Source organism: Erythranthe guttata, chromosome 12 (assembly GCF_056151865.1).
Source record: "Erythranthe guttata isolate IM_541 chromosome 12, IM_541, whole genome shotgun sequence".
In the NCBI taxonomy this organism is placed as follows: domain Eukaryota; kingdom Viridiplantae; phylum Streptophyta; class Magnoliopsida; order Lamiales; family Phrymaceae; genus Erythranthe; species Erythranthe guttata.
Window position 1 is genome coordinate 17,993,120 of NC_142544.1, and position 23,314 is coordinate 18,016,433.

General features: G+C 34.1%; 5 protein-coding genes across 6 annotated transcripts; 3 read left to right on the forward strand and 2 right to left on the reverse strand.

Moving 5' to 3' along the window:
* Positions 1-921: 921 nt before the first annotated feature.
* INO (Plant-specific transcription factor YABBY family protein) lies at positions 922-2,644 on the reverse strand. Of its 2 annotated transcripts, none has more exons than XM_088826514.1 (7): positions 2,500-2,644; positions 2,232-2,378; positions 1,954-2,110; positions 1,807-1,855; positions 1,614-1,689; positions 1,431-1,541; positions 922-1,124 (listed from the first exon to the last, which is right to left on the reverse strand). In XM_088826514.1, exons 1-7 carry the CDS (start codon positions 2,584-2,586, stop codon positions 1,047-1,049), a joined length of 705 nt encoding a protein of 234 aa, XP_088682640.1. In that variant the 5' UTR covers positions 2,587-2,644; the 3' UTR covers positions 922-1,046. The 2 variants fall into 2 exon arrangements, with proteins under 2 accessions (XP_088682640.1, XP_012848044.2); XM_012992590.2 differs by having other exon boundaries at positions 1,954-2,116.
* Positions 2,645-4,296: 1,652 nt separating this feature from the next.
* LOC105968097 (uncharacterized) lies at positions 4,297-7,194 on the forward strand. The gene is made up of 9 exons (XM_012992713.2): positions 4,297-4,538; positions 5,009-5,360; positions 5,473-5,506; positions 5,895-6,122; positions 6,270-6,359; positions 6,449-6,514; positions 6,594-6,685; positions 6,773-6,820; positions 6,880-7,194. The coding sequence occupies exons 2-9, from the start codon at positions 5,038-5,040 to the stop codon at positions 6,965-6,967; spliced, it is 969 nt and encodes a 322-aa protein (XP_012848167.2). The 5' UTR covers positions 4,297-4,538; positions 5,009-5,037; the 3' UTR covers positions 6,968-7,194.
* Positions 7,195-7,289: 95 nt separating this feature from the next.
* Positions 7,290-10,090, reverse strand: LOC105968100 (uncharacterized). The gene is made up of 7 exons (XM_012992714.2): positions 9,765-10,090; positions 9,511-9,678; positions 8,505-8,587; positions 8,295-8,381; positions 8,039-8,187; positions 7,799-7,930; positions 7,290-7,708 (listed from the first exon to the last, which is right to left on the reverse strand). The coding sequence occupies exons 2-7, from the start codon at positions 9,653-9,655 to the stop codon at positions 7,519-7,521; spliced, it is 786 nt and encodes a 261-aa protein (XP_012848168.2). The 5' UTR covers positions 9,656-9,678; positions 9,765-10,090; the 3' UTR covers positions 7,290-7,518.
* Positions 10,091-14,030: 3,940 nt separating this feature from the next.
* LOC105968092 (ATP-citrate synthase alpha chain protein 2) lies at positions 14,031-17,729 on the forward strand. The gene is made up of 12 exons (XM_088826176.1): positions 14,031-14,224; positions 14,418-14,533; positions 15,059-15,397; positions 15,500-15,580; positions 16,096-16,147; positions 16,238-16,352; positions 16,466-16,547; positions 16,633-16,728; positions 16,850-16,951; positions 17,041-17,157; positions 17,253-17,369; positions 17,478-17,729. The coding sequence occupies exons 2-12, from the start codon at positions 14,435-14,437 to the stop codon at positions 17,547-17,549; spliced, it is 1,272 nt and encodes a 423-aa protein (XP_088682302.1). The 5' UTR covers positions 14,031-14,224; positions 14,418-14,434; the 3' UTR covers positions 17,550-17,729.
* A 3,672-nt stretch (positions 17,730-21,401) lies between these two features.
* On the forward strand, positions 21,402-22,801 carry LOC105968157 (Kelch repeat-containing F-box family protein). The gene has a single exon (XM_012992779.2). The coding sequence runs from the start codon at positions 21,546-21,548 to the stop codon at positions 22,674-22,676; it is 1,131 nt and encodes a 376-aa protein (XP_012848233.2). The 5' UTR covers positions 21,402-21,545; the 3' UTR covers positions 22,677-22,801.
* Positions 22,802-23,314: the final 513 nt, after the last annotated feature.

Sequence of the window (23,314 nt, forward strand, 5' to 3'; positions counted from 1 at the left end):
ATAAAATCATAAAACTAAAACTACTAATATGATAAATTTTAATATTTTAAATATAACTATAATGATTCTAACTGCACCAAACACACGTTTTCTTTAGTTTGTAGACACCTATTTTCAAATATCACGTAATATTCTAAACTTTCAAAAATGATAAACATCAAAATCAGAAGTTTTCGGATTGAAACCGACGGAAATTGGACGTTCCATTCCAACTTTTACTCCCAACACTAATTAATCAATTTTCTGCTATATTTGCAGAACCCCAATTTTGGTACTCTCTTCTTTCTCATCTTATTTATCTTTTCACGTTATTTGTCATTTTATATGTGCATGAAATCTAAGAAAAATCTAGTAAAATGATAAGAAAATTTATTTCATTAATTCTTTCAACAAGTTCCTATTAATAAATTAAAAATAGTAAGAGAAAAATTAAAATATAGAATTCTAAATTGACAAATAATTTAAAATCGAAATAAATTCTCAAATACAACAAAAATAATGCACCTAAAAGCTGTTGGAAGCGGTGCATAAGATGGCTATGGTTCCATAAATCAATGAACTCTTGGATTTATCATTTGGGTCACCATTATATCATATTGTATGTATATAGCCCATTAATAATTCTGTATATAACAACAACAATATTATTATTATAAAATGACGTAGATAAAGTTAGGCGGTTGCGCAACTACTTCTGGCGGCATCCCGGCGGCGAGTGGGTTACAATCGCATCAATTATTTGTGCAACTAATTAACAACATTTACTATTCTCTATCTTCCATAATATATTCCCGATTAATTAATTAATGAAAATACATTATTTTCTTTGACTAGTCTTATTTTATTCCATGTTATGCATTCATTTATTTTTTATTTTTTTCATATAATTAAACAAATAATACAAAAATAAAGTAGAAGTGATCTGAAAACATGACGTACGTTTTCTTTAATAAACAGAAACAATAAAAACAACTTCCAATTATAATTAATTAATTAAACTAATTAATATATGTTCTACAATAATAGTCTTGAGAAATTGACTTTGTTCAGTAAAAACGTGTTTTGGTGCAAATAGATTGCATCAGCGCTTTTGTTTCATGGAAACCATTGCCAAAGCAGTGTACCTGCAGTTCCCATTGCAGCACAATTAATTAAACCTAAATATAAATATTGACTTTTTTTTTTTTATATAAATTTTGACTACTGGTGGTTGAATTTTTTTTTTCTATTACCAAATATAGTATGGTATCCAAAGTTTAATTCAATGTCATGAAAATAACATGTATTTCATTATACTTTGTCAATCTAACTATATATTTATTTACTAATTATTTTTAATAATAAAAGTTTCGATTAATTTTTACGACAAGAACTTGCGACAAAACAAACAAGAATCCTCGGATCATAAGCAACGATTATTAATTAAATACCTCATTATCGACGACATCCGAGTAATTAATAGCCATCTTGTCGTTGTCTCGTTCGTCGCAGCCATGGAGTACTTCACCACCTTTATTTACACTTTGAGGGCAGTGTGCCCACTTAACATGCAAAAAAAAAAGAAAAAAAGTTAATATCCGATCGGTTTGTTCGATTTACTTTCGAAGACTTACGTTTTTAGCAGCAGCGCCGAAAGCTTGCTTGTGAGTCATGTTGGGATACTCAATCTTCAGCCTCTTGATTTCTTCCCTGAAATTTCGAAATTTAATTATTATATATATATATATATATATATATATATATATATATATATATATATATATATATATATATAAGTAAATTAATTACTCGAATAGTACTAATTACTTGATGAAGTGATTGTATGCAGAAGGAGCTCGTTGTTTCTTCTCCGGGGCTGAAACAAGATACGGCGAATTATATTAATTAATAATCAGAAAAATGTAAAACAAACCACTATTTTTATGCGAAAAAAACGAGTGTTTTTTTTTTTACGTTTATGGATAACTCCGTTAAAATGGTTTATAGAATCTTCGTCGTCGTCGTCTTCGTCTGATGAGAAACACAGTGAAGGGGAACATGTATTATTATTATTTGCAGCTAATTTCTTGTCATTAGCAGCAACTTCTTCAGAACAAACTTCCCACTTTGGCTGTACCTAATTACAACAAAATGCTAATTAGAATATAAATCAACCAATTAATTAATTTAATTAGTAGATCGATATTGCAAATATTAATAATCAGGTAATTAATTAATAAATAATTAAGCACCATTAATTCTTGGTGCTGATTATTGATTGGAGTAAAGAGATGAAGTGGCACAAAACAAGCTTTGACCATGTTGACCGAGAGGATGCTTGTGCAGTGCCCACATCTAACTGTAACCACCATTGTTAAGCTGCTGCATGGAACACTAACCTAATAATAAAAAAATTCAAGAATTAATAAATTAAAACACCATATTAATTAATTATACATAATAACCCAAACCCTAAAACTAATCGAATAATAAATCGAAAAAAAAGAATTAATTAATTACAAGTAAGACGGTACTGCAGAAGCCACATTGCACGTAACAAACTTGCTCTTGCCCGATTTCAACCGAATTATCTAACTCCGACGACATTTTTTTATTTTATAAATTAAAAAGAATGATTTAGAAATTAGAAGAGGGGGAAAAGGGCAAGCAAGAAGTATATATATATAGGGAGAAGCTATAAGTGATGGAAATATGGTATTAATCGAGTCAAAGTCGTACGATTCGGGAGTCGATTGTCGAAGTATTTATTATGTGTGATAAGTACGTGAAAGTTTGAAATAATAATACAAAATTAAAAGGTGGTATGAAACCAGGTCATACCTATAAATAAAAGTGATGCTTATTTGTTTAAACTGTAGTTTTCTGTGTATTTAATCTTTCCACCTGTAACTGTAAGACTTCAGACAAATGTTCTATTTTTGTAGTGAAAATGAAATCCTGCCTAGGATTAAATTTTGTTACTGATTTTGAATATATGTTGTTTGATGTTTGCTTTAATTTTGCATGTCATATATATTAATTGTGCCACGTGCATGTTCCATTCATTCTTTCAACGTCAACAACCAGTGGTGGTATTTAACTGTTGAGAAAAATAAATATATGAAGAAATCAGGGGCCTTTTTTATTTTTTCTTAATTTTTTTTTTAATTTTTTTTTTAATTTTTAATTATTGTGGAAATATACGATTCTAAGGTTTTAGTTAAGGTTATTACGTATGTGGATGGAAAACCAGCATTTTTTAATGTGGTTTATAAATAGTACGTATGTCAAACTCAAGACTATTATTTATAGGGTAAATTACGAAAGATCCCCTGAACTAAGGCTAAATTACAAAAAGTACTCTCATCAATATGTAATTACCACAATTCCCCCAATGTCTTTTTCCATCTTACGGTGTGATTTTTCACGATTTTTTTTGAGTAGATGGATTATTCCCAAAACAATGTCGATTCTACCCTTTATGCTACATCTTTAAGACAAAAAAGAAACCTTGGAGGGGTCCTTTACACGAAATATTTATCCCTCTTAAATAACAACTTCATGATTTTTTAGTATTACCATTATTCCAGAGAGTAATTTTTGTGTTAAGAAAGTAGTATAAGGAAATGTCGCGTCTGTAAGTGTAGAATTAGCAATTTTTGGGAAATATTTATTGGAATGAAAAAATTCTGTGAAAAATCGCAACGTATGGGGTCGGTGTAAGATGAAAACAAACACCAGGAAGATTTTAGTGATTATGGATAAGTGGGGTATTTTTCATAATTTTTCCTAAGTTCAGGGGGAGTTTCAATCAATAACTAATTAAGTAATACCCTCATTTTTTTATGGAAAATTGTAGTTTTGGTCCTCTATGTTAGCTTAATAGGAATTTAGTCCTCTAACTTGTCATGTTTCAGTTTTATACCCAATAACTTTGCAAATACAATAATTTTAGTCCTATTTTGCATGATTTTTAATTTTATGACACGACAAATAAGCGTGACGCATTTTACTTGTAAGTTTATCAATTCGACATCTAACTAACCATTAGTATAACTTTAATTATGTGAGATGTCTCATCTATAACTCAAATTAGATGATCATTTATAATTTTTAAGTGTCCATATAAATAAATTTCTACGAGTTTGTTAGGTACATCATTAAACGACAGCTAAAATTCAAAGTTCGATTGAAATAGAACTAAAAATACTAATTTTACAAAGTTATTGCATGTAAAATTGAAATATGACAACTTATAAGACTAAATCACTAAAAAGACCAACATATAGGACCAAAATTACAAATTTCCCTTTTTTTATCCACACTCGAAAAAACTAATATTTTGTAATTAAAGAAAAGCGATAAACAATGGCGGTGCAGCAGAAATTGATCCGTAATAAAATAGTGTAGTGAATCGCTACGTTTACACAGTCCCTCTCTCATCCTACTCTGCTCCGGTTCCGATAATCAAGCAATCATTCACAAACATGCCTCTATCTCTCTTCTGGGTTTCTAATCGGAGGGGCTTATGAATCATTATTGATTCCAGGAAATTCGAGGTACGACGACGTTTAACCCTTCAATCTCTTCGTTTCCCTAATCTCATGTTTCCCAATGTTGATTTTCTGCTCTAAACACATTAAGGAATTACGTAAATAATCATGCATACCAAGTGTTTGTTGTTTGTTCTGTGGGCCGAAAAAGGGTACAGGTCGGGCACGCCCTTTGCATTTTACACACAGTCACCGTATTTCATTCCCATGATTATGTTGTTGCTGAGTCTGAAATTCTCAATATGCCAAAAAAAAAAAAATGAAATTCCGATACTGCCCTTCAATGCTCAGAACAGTACGATTAAGGACTTTGATAGTGGATATTCTGCTCTAATTCTTGATTTGTTTTTTTTTTTTTTTTTTTTTTTCATAGTCCTGAATATATTTTTTGTGCTTTGAGGCTTTTCTTCAAGACAGTGCTTAAATTATTTAATTTTCAAGACTATTGAAATAAATCAAAATGGGATTGTTAACAGGACTGTTTGATCGTACTCGGTTGCTGGCCATGACAGCCGACACGACATTACCGAGTTATTGGTTGAACTGGAGATTCTTACTCTGTGCAATATGGATTTTCGTAGCTATTGTATTTTCAGCACTTGTAATATGGAGATACGAGGGCCGTAATAAGTCTCGAAACCGACAGAGTGTCGATGAACATGAGGCTGAAGTTTGTTTGTACGAGGATGAAGTTTGGGGAACGTGTTCGAAATCGGTCCACCCCATTTGGCTGCTTGCTTATAGGATAGTTGCTTTCAGTGTATTGTTTGCGTTGCTTCTTGCTGATATTATAACAAACGGTGTTGGCAAATTTTATTTTTATACCGAGTAAGTCCTCTTATGGTTTTGCTTCTTCGTTTCTCGAGCTTAAGAATTCGCTCTTTCTACGAAGAATGATTTGAGGATTTGAACGTTTCTCTCACGCTTTCTTGTCAAACAGGTGGACATTTACTTTGGTAACCATTTATTTTGGGGTACGTCACGCCTCTGTATACTTCTTCCTTTGATACTTAATTGAGCCTATAGTTACACAATTCGTTTCTCGATTTAATTTTTGGTAAATACTCAAATAAAAATAGGTACTTAGGTTTCATTTGCATTAAGACATTTGCTAGAAACGACTCGATATAAGTTGGATCTGAAATCCACTAGAAATGAAATGCAAGGGTTCGAAATTGATCCTCAATTGAATTCTTTCAATTAAAATTTTATCATGGATTTGAAATATTGAACTTCAATCGTTGAAGCCAAACGGAGCCTTATTCTCTTAACTAATCGGCCTTTTAAATTTGATGTATCTATTTTATGCTATATTTTTGCCGAGTTCGTATATTTTATGGGGTTTGCTTGTGAACTTTGTAGCTGGGGTCTTCAGTCTCAATTCAGGGATGTCTTCTTTACTACCATCAAGTAAAACCAGAGCAAGATTGTTATAACCGTACAGATGCAGAAGGTGGGTCCTACATACCACCGACACTTGGGGAGGATTCAGATATGGTCAGCCACACCGTAAGCTTGAATCATCAAAGCGAAACTAATCACAGAACTGCTGCTTCGGTTCAGGGATATGCCTTGCAAATAGTTTTTCAGGTACTTCCGTCGGCCTTTTAAACAAAATAATGTATTATTACAATTCGATAGTATTATGATGGCAAAAAAAAATGCTTTCAGATTTTCATAGGGTTTGGTTATTTTTTTTTAATTATTTTTTTAATTTCTCTTTTACTTCTAGTGCAGATGTGTTCTGGGGCTGTAGTGCTCACTGATTCGATCTTTTGGTTGATGATCTACCCGTTTCTCACCGCCAAAGACTACAGAATAAATTACGTAAGTATAATGTTTTTGAAGTCTAATTATTTCCGATCTCTTGCCTTCTTTTTATTTATTTAATCGACAATTAATAAAACCATGTGCAGCTTATTGTTTGCAAGCATTCTCTGAATGCTGTTCTTCTCTTGGGCGATGCAAGTTTAAACTCCCTGGTATTTTCTTTTAGCCGACTGCTTACTTTTATCACTACTACTGAGTTCACTATTTAATGGAATTATTGAATATTTGCAGCGGTTTCCTTTCTTTCGAATGGCATATTTTGTTCTATGGACGGGTATATTCGTCATTTTCCAGTGGATCATTCATGCTTGTGTTTCAATAAGGTATCATTACAGTTAATACTTTTCTGAGAAAAACGCAACAAATATGATTATTTTATTTACACTGAAAAAAATCTCTTATTGAAATAGGTGGCCTTATCCATTTCTGGACTTGTCATCTCCGTATGCTCCGTTGTGGTACGTACTAACATCTTCTTATGTGTGTATGTAGATGTTTTAATAACGAAAATTTGCAGGTACTTAGCCATAGGGCTTCTTCTTTTCCCATGTTTTGGGATATTCAGCCTTGTATTCTGGATAAAACGACGCTTCTTATCAAGATAACTGCTACTGCCGTTCGATGTGAGCTAACAATCTATACATACACCTTCGCCAGGCTGGCAACGAATGGGTCATCTCCGTTTTTTTCCCAATGAGCCCCAAATTGTTTACTCATCAGTTATTATTAATTGTAAGAGATAAGAACTATAACTTTGTCTCTTCTTACGTTTTTTAAGGATTAGATTCAGAAGTAAAAACCCATGAGAGCTATAATTCTTGATTGGTCAAAACCATTTGTATCCGGATTTCAACTTGTGCATATCCCCGAACGTAGAACGAATAACTTCCCGAAATAAAAAAAATTATAAAAAATCAAGCATCATATGATTGAAAATCCCAACTCAAAAGTCAAGAGTCAAGGCAAAAAAAGAAAAAAAAAAATCAACACTGTCGACGGAATCCACAAACAGTTTGCTAATAGTAATCCCAATTTCAAGATTTTAAACTACAGCAAAGTATGGCCTCTCAGATTTCCAATTCGAATTTACTGCCTTTAAATGAACCGTAAGGGCTAGACGAGTAGTTAGTTTCACCGGCCATTCTTACACATTTTGCTAAGCCTTGACATGTTCTCTTATAAACTGCTTTAGCTGAGTGATGTCGCCAGTCAAACCAGATGCTTCTGCAACTGTAACTTTGTTAAGGCAGTGGGAAAATGAAAAGGCCTCTCCAGGTACCCCTAGGGTATATTCGTCATTAATATCTGCTGAAGATAGTGTTGTCCTCGAAGCACGGAGCTTCTCACTAAAAAACCCAAAAAAAAAAAAGTCCATCAAACGAGGGAAATAAAAAATTCAATTAGGAAAACTGATGATGTACGAAAAAGTATCTCACATTTCCTTCTCCAGCTGTTTTCGGATGAAATCCTTTGAGTGCGCAGTAACTTTCTCCACCTTGTTGCACAAGAGTAAGACCGGAATCTTCTTCTTCACAACAGTAGCCTTGGTCAAAATATCAAATAGGTACCTATTATCAGAAAATCCGAAAAAACATTAGTTGTTTTCTCGATCGTCGTCTCTCACTTCACTTGCGTCTATATGCATGCCTATACTTTATAATTAAAATGCAACGTACTCAGAAGCAGCTCGAACATTTGGTAGAAACTCCACAGCATCAATCACGAAAACTATGCCAGCAGCTCGAAACAAGAACTCATCCACTTTAGGCCGAAGTCGTGAATGCCCAGGAACATCAACAATGTGAACAGGCTTTATTTTTCGTTTCTGCAATTAACCAAACAGGATTAAACAACGAAAATGATACCATTCTCATTTTGTAATAAAACTAAGAAGATAATGCCCCTGTAAATTCACTACTTAAGTAAGACTACCTTACTCGTCTCGGAGTGTAGTATGAAGGTGTCATCATTAGGTTCCATTGATGTCACGGTACCTTTGTGGGATGAGCCATCTCGAAGCTAAATTAGACAAAACACCATTTGTTGGTTAGTCTAATTAAAAGGCCATATAGTTTGGACATTCGCTTCGTAAAATAATAATACAAAAATTCCTCACTTGAAACTACTATATTTGATGTTTACCTGATAAAAGAGAACAGTTTTGCCACTTCCACTAAGCCCAGTTAGTAAAATGGTGTTAAGTTTTCTACGCTTGACAAGACGAACTGCAAAGTAACGGGAATTAATTATCAGAGTCGCTACAGATGAACGAGAACAGAGGTGACAAACAGAGTCGACGAATATATCTATTGCATCTCCCAATCAGTAACATCTAATATATATATATATATATTCTGCACCCTTAATTCCTCCAAAAAATGAACTTCATTCATACAGACACATGTATGGATACCGAAAGATTTAAGGTAGATGGATAAGTAGAAAGACAAAGCCATTTACAAAGACGTGTAGAAGCACATAGATAACCTAAATGTCAACACATATATCTATGTATGTAGACTATAAGAGTTCGTAACAATCATTTAGTACGCCTCTCTCGAAAATATTATCGACCCAATATAGATCATGTTTTTGCCTGCAAAAAAATCAGTTCTTATCTTATCCCAATTAAAATCGTGACCCAAAGAGAGATTTGAAATGCAAATTAATAATTTATTAAATGTACTTCAATCAGGTTGCAGAATAAATAGCAACACAAATGTAAGTCTATATCCAAGTAATTATTCAAATTGCAGTTCCCAAGTGCAAACTAAGATTATTTAATTAGTTCGTCGAGTAAACCAGATAACATAGCCGGAAAAAACCGAACATCCTACAATTGATTACTGAAAAGGGATCAAAATGAAAATGAAAACTAATGTTTCAGATCATAAAGCACTATTCTCCAGCTACAATTTGAATTCTCTACAATAACCTTGTCGAGAAATTGCGAAAAGTCGGCAAAGCTGAAACCTAATTTTAAGGCTAGCTATAATCCAATTAGAAAATTCCATTAGAGCAACACGCAAAAACCCGAACACAGAAACCCATCCACTTTATCAATGTAGGTAAAGAAAACTTGACGGAACTCAAAATTTTCACGAAAAAAAAAAACAGAAAGAAAATCAAGTCCGCGAGACGAACATACCGACTAACAACATAAGGACGGTGAGCAGGACTAGTGAGATGGCGGCCAAGAGGTCACGAGTCGGGATTGTCTGAACAAATTGCTGCGCTTCGTTCAAAAACTGCTGCATTTGGATCTTCAATTGCCCTAATTTCTCTGTATCCATCGCTTCTATTCAGAAACCTAACACTGTAAAACCATTTCCATTTCAGAAAATTAAATTCATATTAATAAAATAAACGAGAAATTCAAGCGACGGCGGAATTAGGGAAAACCTTGTCGTTGCGCCGGCGCCGGAGGAACGGAAATTCGTTTCCAGAATTTTGTCAAGAATAATAGTGATACCCTATTTCGTTTTGGGAATTTTTCTTATTTCACTTTTTGGGGCCAACTAATAATTAACTAAATATATTTACTACTACTTACTTATTGTCAAATTACGAAAAAACCTCGTCTTTCAATAATTACAACCACATTTCAATTATGCATTATTTTACGAAAAAAATCCTTCATTCAACAGGTAAATTTGACAACATGACAAAAAAATAAAGTTAAGAGACGTAATTTTCAGAATATCGTAAGAAGATTTTTCTCGTGATTTGACGTTAACTTAAAGAGGTGGCCCTAATTTGTACTGAAAATAATTAGATAGCAAGCAGTAGTAAATAAATAGTTTCAACTTTCAACAAATTAATCTCGTATTTTATCTTTCCAACTATAGTTTTGGAAAATTCATTTCTTTGTTTATTATAATGTAACCCAATTACATCCGGTACTAACGGCCCAATTATTTATTTTATTTTTTGACATGCTAACGGCCCAATTTCTATTCTTTGTTTATTATAATGTAACCCAATTACATCCAGAAAAGTGTGCTTGCCAATTTCTATTAGTATTAGTATTAGTATTAGTATTAGTATAGGTATTAGTATTGGTATTGGTATTAGTATTGATATTGGTATTATAAGTATTAGTATTGGTATTAGTATTAGTATTAGTATTAGTATTAGTATTAGTATTAGTATTAGTATTAGTATTATTATTAGTATTAGTATTAGTATTAGTATTAGTATTAGTATTAGTATTAGTATTAGTATTAGTATTAGTATTAGTATTAGTATTAGTATTATTATTATTATTAGTATTAGTATTAGTATTAATATTAGTATTCTGCTAGCATTAATATTAGCATTAACATTGACATATTATGATTAATATTAGTATGTATATTAGTATTAGGGTAAGCTTTATGATTATAATTAGTATTAGTATTAGTATTAGCATTATGATTAAAATTAGAATTAGGATTAGCAGTAGCATTAACATATTAGGATTGGTATTAAGAATAGCGTTATCATTAGCATATTTCGATTTTTATTAGGATAAGAATTAGGATCAGTATTATTATTATTATTAGAATTATGATTAGAGTTAGTGTTAGGATTAAGATTAGCATTAGCATTATTATTATGATTAGAATTATAATTATTATTATAATTAACATTAGCATTACGATTAGGATTATGATTATAATTTCAATTAGGATTAGGATTACGATTATTAGTTATGGTAAGGGTTATGTTAATTGTAATGGTATTGGTAATGGTATTGATAATGGTATTGTTATTGTTATTGATATTTCTATTGGTATTGGTATTAGTATTGATACTGGTATTGGCATCGGTATTAGTATTGATATTGATATTGGTATTAGTATTGGTATTTGTGTTGGTATTGACATTGGTATTGGTATTAGTATTGGTATTGATATTGGTATTAGTATTTTTATTGGTATTGATAATGGTACATGTAATGGCAATGGTAATAGTATTGATAATGGTAATAGTAATGGCAATTTTAACGGCAATGGTAAGGGCAATGGTAACGGTAATGATAATGTTATTGGTAATGGTAATGGTAATGGTAATGGTAATGGTAATGGTGTTGGTGTTGGTGTTGGTTTTTGTTTTGGGATTAGTATTGGTATTGTTATTGTTATTGGTATATTAATATTAGTATTAGTATTGACATTAGTATATTAAAGTTAGCATTATAATATGATATATGTAATAATATTATTAGTATTAACATTAGTATGAGGATTATGAGTTATTTCTCTGCTACAGCCGATGAAGACTATACCGTGTGATTTTTTTACCTTTGATCCACACACCAATGTGTGTGTTTGTGTGTTTATGTGCCTATGAATGGTAAAGATCTACCTAGTGTATTTTATTGGGTGTAGCATAAAATAAATTGAGGATTATGATTAGGATTGATATTAATAAAACAGTACTTGAATTGAAATTCCCGATGACATGCTGATTCGTGATTCTTTCAATTCATTTTTTGGATCTTATCGAGTTTGTTTATCCCAATCTGGTGTGCAACCTGTTCAATTAAATAACCCTTATGTAAGATTTTTATCAAATAGGAATCTGACGATACGACCAACGTTACAAACAATGGTACACCTGGAAACTTTTCTGCATATATTAAGGTAACTATGTAAAATTGTATACATTATTAAATAACAACCTTTAATTTTTTATTACTTATATGTACGGTTATTCGTAATTCGTATTGTACTATGAACTTACTATCGATTCCACTCAAGATGTTTTATCAAGGTAAATTTAGTGCAAAATGATTTTACTTCATTAAACATTTATATTGTTGTTGTTTTGGTAATTATTAGATATTTCGTATGACCACTATATAAAATATGTAGGTTACTCGCACTGTATTGGATACATGCGTTAGGGCGGTTGTTATCAAACGCAATAACAATAATTGTTTGCATCAAATTAAGAATTTGAATTTATTGGTCGTTATGGTTGTACAAGTTTGGGACCAACGATGTATTCACTCTTTGTATACGGAAAATAAACCTTCGATTTTTAACTTTTCCACTTATTTTGGCTTAATTGATCACTTACATCATACCAAATAGTTTTTTATTAAATATTTTTCTACTACTTTGTTATTGCATATCAACCATTCATCTTAGTATTTCAAGAACTTTTTTATTATCAAATATTTGTTACAACTCAATGCCCCGTGCATCGCAAGGGTGAAATACTAGTTAAGTTACTATAACAATAATTTTTATTTTCTTTAGTCAATTTTAAAATTTCAAACACATAACAACATTTCATCGCTATGTATCTTGTATGCATTCACAAAATTCAATAATCAATTGGTGCAATGTAATTATGGCAGTCAGTTTTTGTTTCAAACTTTCATAAGTCAAATTAGGAGGCTGAAATGGAAGATTTCTATAATTAATATCAGAGTTTTTTTTATACTGTCTTTCTATTAGTTACAATTAACTCAAAGATCTATGAACCTAATCTGCTATTTAAAAAAAAATAAAAATAACTCTTATCTTTATTGAAAAAGCAGCCAAGTCATTCTCCATTACTTGTAAAATGACATAATTGTCCCTACATAACAAGAAACTGGTCAATTTTTTTTTTTTTTTTAAATTTATTTTTTCTCGTATGAAGACTTAAAAAATGAGTTTCACAAGCGATGAAATGCTGACCAAGGGCATGGAAAACTGATAGTAGGGAAAATGGCATTCATATTACTATATGTTGAAAATGTGGGTCTTTTTTTATAATAATGCAAAATTAGCCGGCAGTGCAATTATGACTCTAATGTTTGCTATGGTTTAAGTCAACTTTATTTTGCTTGGACTGGCATTTTAATTTTAATTGTTTTTTTTTTGGAATTATATTTTTTAATTTTTTTAGTGCACTCGGTCCACGGGTTCAAAATTGTTAAAGGCCTAAAGTAGTGTTTTGAATTTGACTGGACTATTTAATACAAGAGTGTTAATGTAAGAAATCTACAAATTGCAGGGAATAAATATAATTATAAAAAAATGAGTTAGTTTTAGTATATATTTCCTCCGTTTCAAATTAATTGTCGCTTTAGGGGATTTTTCTTGTTTCAATTTATCTGTCACTTTAGAATTTCAATGATGCATTAATTAGTATTTTCTCAATTTTACCCTTATTATTATTCATTAATTGACTGAGAATCAATGGAAACAACATTAATAACATGAATATTTTAGTCATCTATATATTTTTTTTTAAATCGACGCACATTTATTAGTTTTCTTAATATGTGCGCAACAACCCAAAACGAGACATATTCTGGCATGGAGAGAGTAGGTGTTACCCTAGGGGCTGTTGCATGATATGCATTAAAAAGAAATCTTGAGTAGATACGAAACAAAATTAAGAATAATATATAATTTCAAATAAGAGTATATCTCAATGTTTTATTACTAAATTAAAAAACCAAAGCTATCAATAGTGTAATAAAATTAGGAGATTTTTTATAAGAAAAAAAAAAATCAAAATGGTTACCAAACTAAGTGTGCAAATTAAGTTCCACTTATTGGACCGAACTCCACTATTAATTATTTAAATAAATTAGCACCACAATATTTACCAGTTTGGTGCAGTGAGCAGGCCCACCTGGGTGGGTGGGTAGGTAGGTATGTAATGTTTTGTGCCATATCATATGTGTCCATTTCTGCAGAAAAAATTCCCGCTAAAAACACAAAACAATTAATATTATATTTATTATTACAACTCATGTAGATCAAACCCCCCACCCCACCTATAAATAGATGCCATCAAAATTTCCAAGATTTCAGCTTTTGTTGATAAGTAATAACTAGTTTTCCATCTGTCTCATCTCCTCTGTTTGTTCAGCTGTAAAGATCTCAACTTTCTTTGTGTGTTCTTTTTTTTAAAATCAGTTATATATATATTTACCCATTCTGTGTTAAATTTTGTGGATCTTGTTTTTTGATTTTATTATAGGGTTCTTGATTTTGATCTGGGAATTAGGGATCTGGGCTCAATTTTTAATTTTTTTTTTGTGATTTTCTTGAATTTGGAAATTAGGTTAAAAAAGGGGGAAAATGGCGAGGAAGAAGATCAGAGAGTATGATTCGAAGAGATTGTTGAAGGAGCATTACAAGAGAATTTCTGGGTCTGAATTGGAAATCAAATCTGCCCAAGTGAGTTTTACATTTTAATCACTTATTACAAGTGAATTAGGTTCTGTGTTTTTTTATGTTTTTTTTAAGGATCTGTAGTCATTTTTGTTAATCTAGTTTTCTTGAATTATTTGTCATTATTAGATTGTATTTTTGCCATTATTTGTTACTAATTCTGCATGATTTTCAAGAATTAAATCTATTGTGGGGAAGTATTACTTGAGAAAGTATTGTGTTTGAATGGTTGGTGACTTGGTGAGGTGGTCCTAAAAGTAGATGAAATTCTAGACTTGTTTATCATGTGATCTATCTAGTACAAACGCATCCGTCGTTTTCTCGTGCAAATTGCCGAAACAAATCACTCTATAAGTTAGGTAAAGAGTTACGCCAAACAATCGTCTTTAAGAAATACGAACAAATACGGTTAGTTGTCTTCGAATATTTAAAAACTTGAAGACAACAGTCCTTATCAAGAAACGGGGGGTCCTATTTTGCAATCAAGTTGCTTCGTCTTAATCGACTAAATATTCGTTCGCAATGAATTAGGTCACTGAGTCAACCGATTTCAAAGAACTCGTCGACAGCGAGCCATGGATGTCATCCACAAAACTGGTTGTGAAACCTGATATGCTATTCGGCAAACGTGGCAAAAGTGGTCTCGTTGCTCTGAATCTTGATTTGGCCGGAGTTGCTGCTTTTGTCAAAGACCGCCTCGGTAAAGAGGTTGAGATGGGGGGTTGCAAAGGGCCGATTACGACTTTCATTGTCGAACCATTTGTCCCGCACGATGAAGAGTACTACCTTAACATTGTCTCTGAGAGACTTGGTTGTACCATTAGCTTTTCGGAGTGTGGTGGAATCGATATCGAAGAGAATTGGGACAAGGTTTGCTGTCACGACTTCATTTTTCTTATTTATATTTGTTTTATTTAAATTACATTAAATTTGAAAACTGAAGATGGCGGTGTATTTTTCTATGCTAATTAGGTGAAAACTATATCTGTGGCAACGGGGGTGGCTTTTACATCAGAAGTATGTGCTCCACTTGTGGCGACACTTCCATTGGAGGTATATTTATTGATTTATCAATAAGCAATTTACTATAACGTTTGTTTGATCAGTGTAAGGGCCGATTTCCGCCAATTCCGATCTGAAATTTTTCGATTTCGAACAATATTTTTCATTCCGAATTTCGAAGCTGCAGTTTCCGGTTTTTTTTTTTTGGGATTGGAATTGAAATATAGATGAGATTTCGATTTCTGATCCGACTTGAATTTAAAAAATAATTCCGAAATTTCCAAAACAAAATTCCGAATATCACACTTATAATATCAATATTATTGTGAAATTTACATTTTAGGTGATTAAAATTTTGAAATTTCTGGTTTTCGAAAAATGTTTTTTCGTTTCAATTTCTGAAATTCCGATTTCTGATTTTCTTTTATAACGGAATTGGAATTAGTTTTTCACTTCCAAAAAAGATTGAATTTTTTTCGAGAGTGCTAATTACGCTCCGATTCGTTCGATTTCCACCCCTAATATCAAATTTGCTTACGCGATCTTGTTTCTTTTACTTGATGCAGATCAAAACTGTGATTGAGGATTTCATCAAAGTCGTGTATGCTTTATTTTTAGGTGAGCATATAAGATCCTGGAAGAACAAAAGCCGGTCCATTTTTAAGGTTGTGGTAATAATAACTGAAATGTTTTTGTTTTTTGACTTAGATTTGGACTTCACTTTCCTTGAGATGAATCCTTTCACATTGGTCAACGGGAAACCTTACCCTTTGGATATGAGAGGCGAGCTTGACGACACTGCTACTTTCAAAAACTTCAAAAAGTAACGTTGATTCTCGTTTTCTTTATTTATTTCATTTTTCTTTCGTGATTAAATCTTCTTGAAAATCTCCCATATATTGATGTAAAATAAGTAATATAATCTCGATTATGCAGGTGGGGAAATATTGAATTCCCGTTGCCATTTGGAAGAGTGATGAGTCCTACAGAAAGCTTTATTCACGGACTTGATGAAAAGGTACATAGCAATTAATTTGATTAAAAATGAGATTTATTACAGCGAAAAAAGTTTACCTATTTTTTATTACATTGTTAATTTTCAGACAAGTGCGTCTCTCAAGTTCACGGTATTGAACCCGAAAGGCCGAATTTGGACCATGGTTGCTGGAGGAGGTGCAAGTGTCATCTATGCAGATACTGTGTGTTCCTCAACTTTAATATTCTATAATTTTACTTATAAATACCATTAATTTTATTCAAATCTTTTCGATTGTTTGGTTTTTTTAGCCTCATTTTTTATTATTTTTTTTTACAATATAGGTTGGAGACCTTGGCTATGCTTCGGAGCTCGGAAACTACGCAGAATACAGTGGGGCCCCCAATGAAGAGGAAGTCTTGCAATACGCCCGAGTTGTTATTGATGTAAGTTTTAACACTCAACATTTATTAAAAAAAAATAAAAAAAAAAGAAACTCGATATCAAGAAATAAGCTAATAAATCAATTTTACAGTGTGCAACAGCAGATCCCGATGGCAAAAGCCGAGCCCTTGTGATAGGGGGTGGAATTGCTAACTTCACCGATGTAGCTGCCACATTTAGTGGGATTATTCGAGCTTTAAGAGAGAAGGTACTTCTTCTTTTTTATATATAATTTTTTTTAACAAATTTCAGTTTCTTCATTAAAAAATGTCGAAATCTTAATCTATATTTGGGTAAAAACAGGAGGCGAAGCTCAAGGCAGCTAGAATGAATTTATACGTGAGAAGAGGAGGTCCGAATTACCAAAAGGGGCTCGAGAAAATGAGGACACTTGCAGAAGAAATCGGCATTCCCATTGAGGTATAAAAAAAAGTTGTTCGTCATTAAAAATGGTAGAAACACGAAAAAACCCGTCCGACGAAATTAAAACATTAATTAATTTAATTAATTAAATTTATTGTGATGTAGGTTTATGGACCAGAAGCAACAATGACTGGAATATGCAAACAGGCAATTGAGTGCATCAGTGCAGCTGCTTGAAGAGTTGCCAATGCTGATTTAAACCTTCATTTGCTTTCCACTTTGAATTTCAATTTTTTTTTTAGCCTAATTGTTGTTTCCCATTTTATTTCCAAGGATTTCAATTTGTATCCTCAACTTTTTTTTTTTTATTCTTAATATCAAATAAATAGGGCTTAATCCCACTTTGCACCCTTGAAATATAGTATTTTGCCAGTTTACACCTTGACAAAAATTAATAGCAATTTGCACCCTCGAAACACAATGCATCGTACACGATACACCATGAATTGAATACTTAACACTTAACGAAGGTAATTTCAAATTTTGTTGGTCATACTATATATGTTTCTTAAATAACCGTAGATATTGTATTGACTTTTTTAAATACTTAAACAAAACTTAATTCAAAACAAATGGAGTAGTTACCATCAATATTTTCAAAACCGGACCGGGTATAGAACCGGACGACCATTTGGGTCATGAGTTTATAGAGTCGAACCGGTTCAACCGGGTTTTTGATTTTTTTTAATATGCCATTATTTTATTAATTTTAATGTTTTAAAAATATTATTTTCTTTATATTTTTAATCTTTCAATTATTAATTTCACTTTTATCTACTTCACCTCATTTTTTACGATATTTTAATTGTTTATACTCTATATTTTACCATTTTTTATTCTTCAATCCGACAATCGGTCACCCCTATTCGATCACCCATAATCATATCCGACAATCCTTCGACCACTTATGACTAGATCCGGCCATTCACTACTAAGTCTGTGAAGGTTCGCTCAAATCGAGGACAAATAACCAACTCAGCGGTGATTCGAGACGTTTTGGCCGAAAACCGGGTTCCCTAACTGATTCGTCGGTTCTCGGGTTTTACTCAGTCGAACCGGATTTTGATCATTTGACCCCGGTTTTCGATTTTTCCGGTTTTAGATGTCGGACCGGACCGCTTTATTGCTGGGCCATGGTCGAACCGGTCCGACTGGCCAGTTCGGTCCGATTCTATCAACATTGGTTACCATTATTACTCATAGGGGTGACCGAAGACTTTTTCGATCAAGATCGTCGCACGTGATTTTCTAGTGTAGTTTAAACCCTCTTGTAGTCGTAGATAATATCGTCACTTGAAAAAAAAATAATTAGCATATAACCCCTTCACACCATTAATGGCCAGATTCACACACTAGTGGTGTACAATATAATTAAATTAAATGTATATGAAATGTCAACATTGCTAATTAAATCAAATTGATATGAAATGTCAACATTAAGATTGCTTTCCTTACCAATCTACCAAAATTTTATGTAGTCGCACTCGATAAACCTATACTTTCGTATAATAGCTTTAAATCATACGAGAGACGTAAATTACGCTACGCTAACCATGTGTGACAAACTCGACCTAACTACCGTTGACAAAAAAAATCGAACATAAATTAATTGATACAAATTCACTTGCTTAAAGGCATCCTCGTTGCACTTCTCAACTTTTAAATCTATGGTATGTGGATATATTTTTACTAGAGGTTTTGTAGCATATTTATATGTATTAATAAATTACATAGAATACCGTTAATTCTCACGAGTCATGTTGACTGTCAAACAAATATTTACATCTATTTATTTCTATTTATAAAAATTGCCTATTATTGATATTTATGAATTACGCGTACGTGTACTGGATAGACTTTATCCAGTCACATGGCCTCTACAATTTGGCATATTTTGTTATTGGTCTTTGATGTTGTTCAATTTATTAAATTGAACTATACTTCGAGTTGTCAAATTTGAACAACCTGTCACTTTAGTTTTTAGACTGAGAGATCTATCCTTGCTTTGGACACGTCAAAATTAGTTCAACCATGGGTATCACACATGATAAGGGTAGATTTGTCGAAGTGGGCAAAAATTCACGATCGCATCGATTTAGATCACAATAAAAGGTCAGACCCAATTCAGCAACTCATCATGGACAAATAACCCTAAGAGAGGTGCTTAAAAGTAGCCAGAGTTCTTGGCTTGAAAGGCACGCGGCGTAAAGAAGATACGAACCTCATAAGACCGATCTCATAATATAAGAGCGGCCCATATAATAGGAATGTCGAATATGGATAATCATGTTATTTAAAGAAAAGATATCCCATAATAACTAAGGAAAAAGGGGAGACCTATCAATGGTGGACTGGGGAAATCCTAACGGCTCTTTTGGTTGAGTAGTTTGGATAGATAGGTAGGGATGAGATATATAATATTGGGATTAAAATGGTGATATGTAACAACAAGCACTACCTTTGGTTCGTGGTATTGTTACGTGTGTGCTAATCACGTGATGAACAATTTCATGTTTTGTTTCCTTGATTTTGCTGTCTTATTTGTGATTATTTGCAAAGAGTCTGAAATGCCCTTAAATGGTATTAATTATTTATCCACCACCTCCTCCTCCTTCCGCTCCATCGCCGTCAGAAACATCACCACCACCATCACCCCATCGTACACCCCCGGCTCCACCACCCCCATCACCACCACCACCATCTTCTCCTACCGCCCCACCCCCATCACCAACCAAGTCAACACCACCACCATCTTCTCCTACCGCCCCACCTCCCTCACCAACTAAATCCCCTCCACCACCATCAGATAGTCCCCCCTCAAAAGAATCCCCTCCCCCACCTCCCCCCGCCAACAGTCCTCCACCCGCCGCCGATCCACCAAAACATTCCCCCCCTCCACCAGAAACCCTACCATCACCACCACCTCCTCCAATTGCCTCCCCACCCATTCCACCACCACCACCCCCACCATCACCACCCCCTCCGCCAATTGCTTCCCCACCATTACCACCACCTCCAATCCCTACCCCACCATTACCACCACCTCCAATCGCTTCCCCACCAATTCCACCACCCACTACCCCCACCCCTTCCACATCACCATACCCACCCCCAAACAACACATCCACAAACGGAACCCTGCCAAACTCCCCACTCCCCTCCGAAAAACCCGTCGCAAAATCCTCCCAATTCGGTCCAAACATAACCGCCGACTCCACACCACCAAACTCCGACGGCCTCAAAGCCGGCGGCGCCGCCGCCGTAGGCAGCATTGTCGGCTTCTTCGCACTCAGCCTCGTTATTCTCGCCGTCTGGTTCACCCACAAAAAAAACGAAGAAGACGATTATTTATATGTAATAAATTAGTAATTGTTGTATGTTTGTGGGGCATTTTTGATATTTCACAATGTATCATAGAAGGGCATTATTTGGTGATAAATAGTCAAGCCAAATTTGGCTTGACAAGTAATAATTCGATTGAGGGATAAAAGTGGTGGGCCCACTTGTCAAGGCTTGGAAAAACATTCAAACCAAACATTATACTACTAGGTACTATTGATCCCATCAAGGCTAATAATGCAAACCAAAAGAGCCCTAACCCTATATATACTCCCGGTAGAATAGAGTTTCGGAGCATTCGAAAAAAATAATACACACATTTTCTATCAGTAATTATCGCAAATTAAAGACCTTCTCCAGTGAACAAAGGAGAAAGTTATCAAAGAAAACTAGACCAACATACAAAGTCAAGCGATCACAGAAATTTATCATTAAGTTGTAATATTAATAGTTTAAAAAGAAATTCACAAAAATGTGACACTATAAAAATGATTGATACGATAAATTCTAGTTATGAAAGTATTACTTTTTCACATAATAAGTTGCAACACTTATGTTTAAAAATTAAGACTTTCTAATTAGTGTTACAGTTTTGAAATTAATAGTAAAATGAATCGATCAAGGTAAGTTGAGTGTTATTGTATCCAATAATAGAAAATACATTTTCTAGGGTGTGACACCTAATATTTATTATTTTATTAGGAAATAGTCTGTATCTCGCAACGATAAATACAGGTAACCCAACAAACTTTACATACATTCAAAAATTCCACGTACGCAAAAAACACCGAAAGTTTGACCGGGGATTTATATATAATAAAAGATTCGCCGCAAATGGCAGATCAACAAATGGCGGAGCAACCAGAGGAACCGGAATTCCACGCCGACGTATTGGAGACCATCCTCTCGCACGTGCCGCTCGTCGACTTGGTGTCGGCTTCCCACGTGTCCAAGTCATGGCGCGCCGCCGTCTCCTCCTCTCTAATCCACCACAACAAGCCGCGGCCGTGGCTGATTCTCCACACCCAAGGCACGCGCTCTCCGTACGCCACCACCACGCAGGCGTACGATCCACGCTCCGGCGTCTGGGTAAAACTATCCCGGCCGTCGATCCCGTACATCTCCGATCTCAAATCCTCCCACTCCAATTGCCTCTACATGCTCTCCTCTTCCCGATTTTCCTTCTCCTTCGACCCCCTGGGTTTCGATTGGCGCCACGTGGCCGGTCCAATTGTGTTGCGTAGGGACCCAATCGTCGCGCGCGTGGGGCACTCCGTCGTAGTCGCCGGCGGAGGATGCGATTTCGAAGACGATCCGATGGCGGTGGAGATTTACGATTTGAGCACGTGCGCCTGGCACGCTTGCGACTCAATGCCGGGAAATCTGAGAGACACGTCGGCATCGATTTGGCTGTCGGTCGCCGCCACGGACGAGAAACTCATCGTGGCCGTTAAGGAATCCGGTTCGATCTACTGGTTTGACCCGGTGGTGAAAACCTGGTCTGACGCGTTTAAGCTGAGTCCGGGTCAACCCGTTCAAAGCTACAACATCGGGTACACCAACAATACCCTGATATTGGTCGGACTATGGGAAATCCAAAACGTTGCAAGAGTGAAGGTGTGGAGAGTCGGAGAAGAAAATTTCGAGTGCGAAGAGATCGGAGAAATGCCTTCGGCGTATGTGGAGAAGTTGAGGAGTGAAAGCTTTGGATATTGTTCCTTAAATATTCGGGTTGCTGGAAGTACCGTCTACGTGTACAACAATACGTGGGGGGTGGAGGAGGTGGTGGCGTGCGAGTTGATCCCCGACGGCGGGTGTAGGTGGTGGAGCGTGAATAATGTGGTGGCGCGTGAGGAAAGGATTGGGGAGAGGTTAGTTTTTACGTGCGCCGAAGTCGGGATCGACGAGTTGGGTAGAGTTATGAGGGCGGAGAATCGGAGGTTCGAGGTGAGTCCACCGAGTTGAATTGGAAATGTAATTGTGAAAAAATTGAAGGACAAAGTGATGTATATTTTTATTTTTACTAAAACATTCAAATTATTTTACTGTAACAGTCAAATTGTGATTGAATAACTGATAAATTTTTAAAATTGTTGTGAAGAAATTATTGCAAGGTGCAAGTTTAACGAGCAAGCATGATTTTATTTTGAAGAAACAATGAAAATAAAATAATAATGCTTCCAAACATTGCCATAATGTTCGGTAATCTTTTGGTCTTCTGTTTCCATTTTATTTAACTCGTCGAACTTTCTGCAACGTGGGTCAATTTTTCATACAATATGTGACCATATTGGGCCCAATTTAAAAGGCCCAAAAAGCAAATGTTAGGCCATTAAAAGCTCAATTTGAAAAGCCCAAGAGCATAATATATTTGCAATTTTGACAATTTTTCCCAATAATTTGACGACAATGGGCCCAACTTCAAAAGCCTAACAAACAAATGTTATGCCATTTAAAGCCCAATTACGAAAGTCACGATAATGTTTGGAACGGTTTCGGGAGTTATTTTTACATTTTATTTTGAGAAAATACATTTTGAGAGAATAATTTGAGAATGAAAGTAATTTTTACATTTTGTTTTCAAAAAATACATTTTGAGAGAA

Bases quoted from the DNA above. Each gene is read 5' to 3' on its own strand.
- INO (XM_012992590.2), bottom strand. From the start codon at position 2,586: ATGTCGTCGGAGTTAGATAATTCGGTTGAAATCGGGCAAGAGCAAGTT. The intron at 2,117-2,231 runs GTGCTTAATTAT...TGTTGTAATTAG, and splicing joins ATCAGCACCAAGAATTAATG to GTACAGCCAAAGTGGGAAGT. The intron at 1,856-1,953 runs GTAAAAAAAAAA...ATCTTGTTTCAG, and splicing joins TAACGGAGTTATCCATAAAC to CCCCGGAGAAGAAACAACGA.
- LOC105968097 (XM_012992713.2), top strand. From the start codon at position 5,038: ATGACAGCCGACACGACATTACCGAGTTATTGGTTGAACTGGAGATTC. The intron at 5,361-5,472 runs GTAAGTCCTCTT...CTTGTCAAACAG, and splicing joins AAATTTTATTTTTATACCGA to GTGGACATTTACTTTGGTAA. The intron at 5,507-5,894 runs GTACGTCACGCC...TGAACTTTGTAG, and splicing joins TGGTAACCATTTATTTTGGG to CTGGGGTCTTCAGTCTCAAT.
- LOC105968100 (XM_012992714.2), bottom strand. From the start codon at position 9,655: ATGGATACAGAGAAATTAGGGCAATTGAAGATCCAAATGCAGCAGTTT. The intron at 8,588-9,510 runs GTATGTTCGTCT...GTTACTTTGCAG, and splicing joins CGTCCTTATGTTGTTAGTCG to TTCGTCTTGTCAAGCGTAGA. The intron at 8,188-8,294 runs GTAGTCTTACTT...GGTTAATTGCAG, and splicing joins TACACTCCGAGACGAGTAAG to AAACGAAAAATAAAGCCTGT.
- LOC105968092 (XM_088826176.1), top strand. From the start codon at position 14,435: ATGGCGAGGAAGAAGATCAGAGAGTATGATTCGAAGAGATTGTTGAAG. The intron at 14,534-15,058 runs GTGAGTTTTACA...GCAATGAATTAG, and splicing joins TGGAAATCAAATCTGCCCAA to GTCACTGAGTCAACCGATTT. The intron at 15,581-16,095 runs GTATATTTATTG...TACTTGATGCAG, and splicing joins TGGCGACACTTCCATTGGAG to ATCAAAACTGTGATTGAGGA.
- LOC105968157 (XM_012992779.2), top strand. From the start codon at position 21,546: ATGGCAGATCAACAAATGGCGGAGCAACCAGAGGAACCGGAATTCCAC.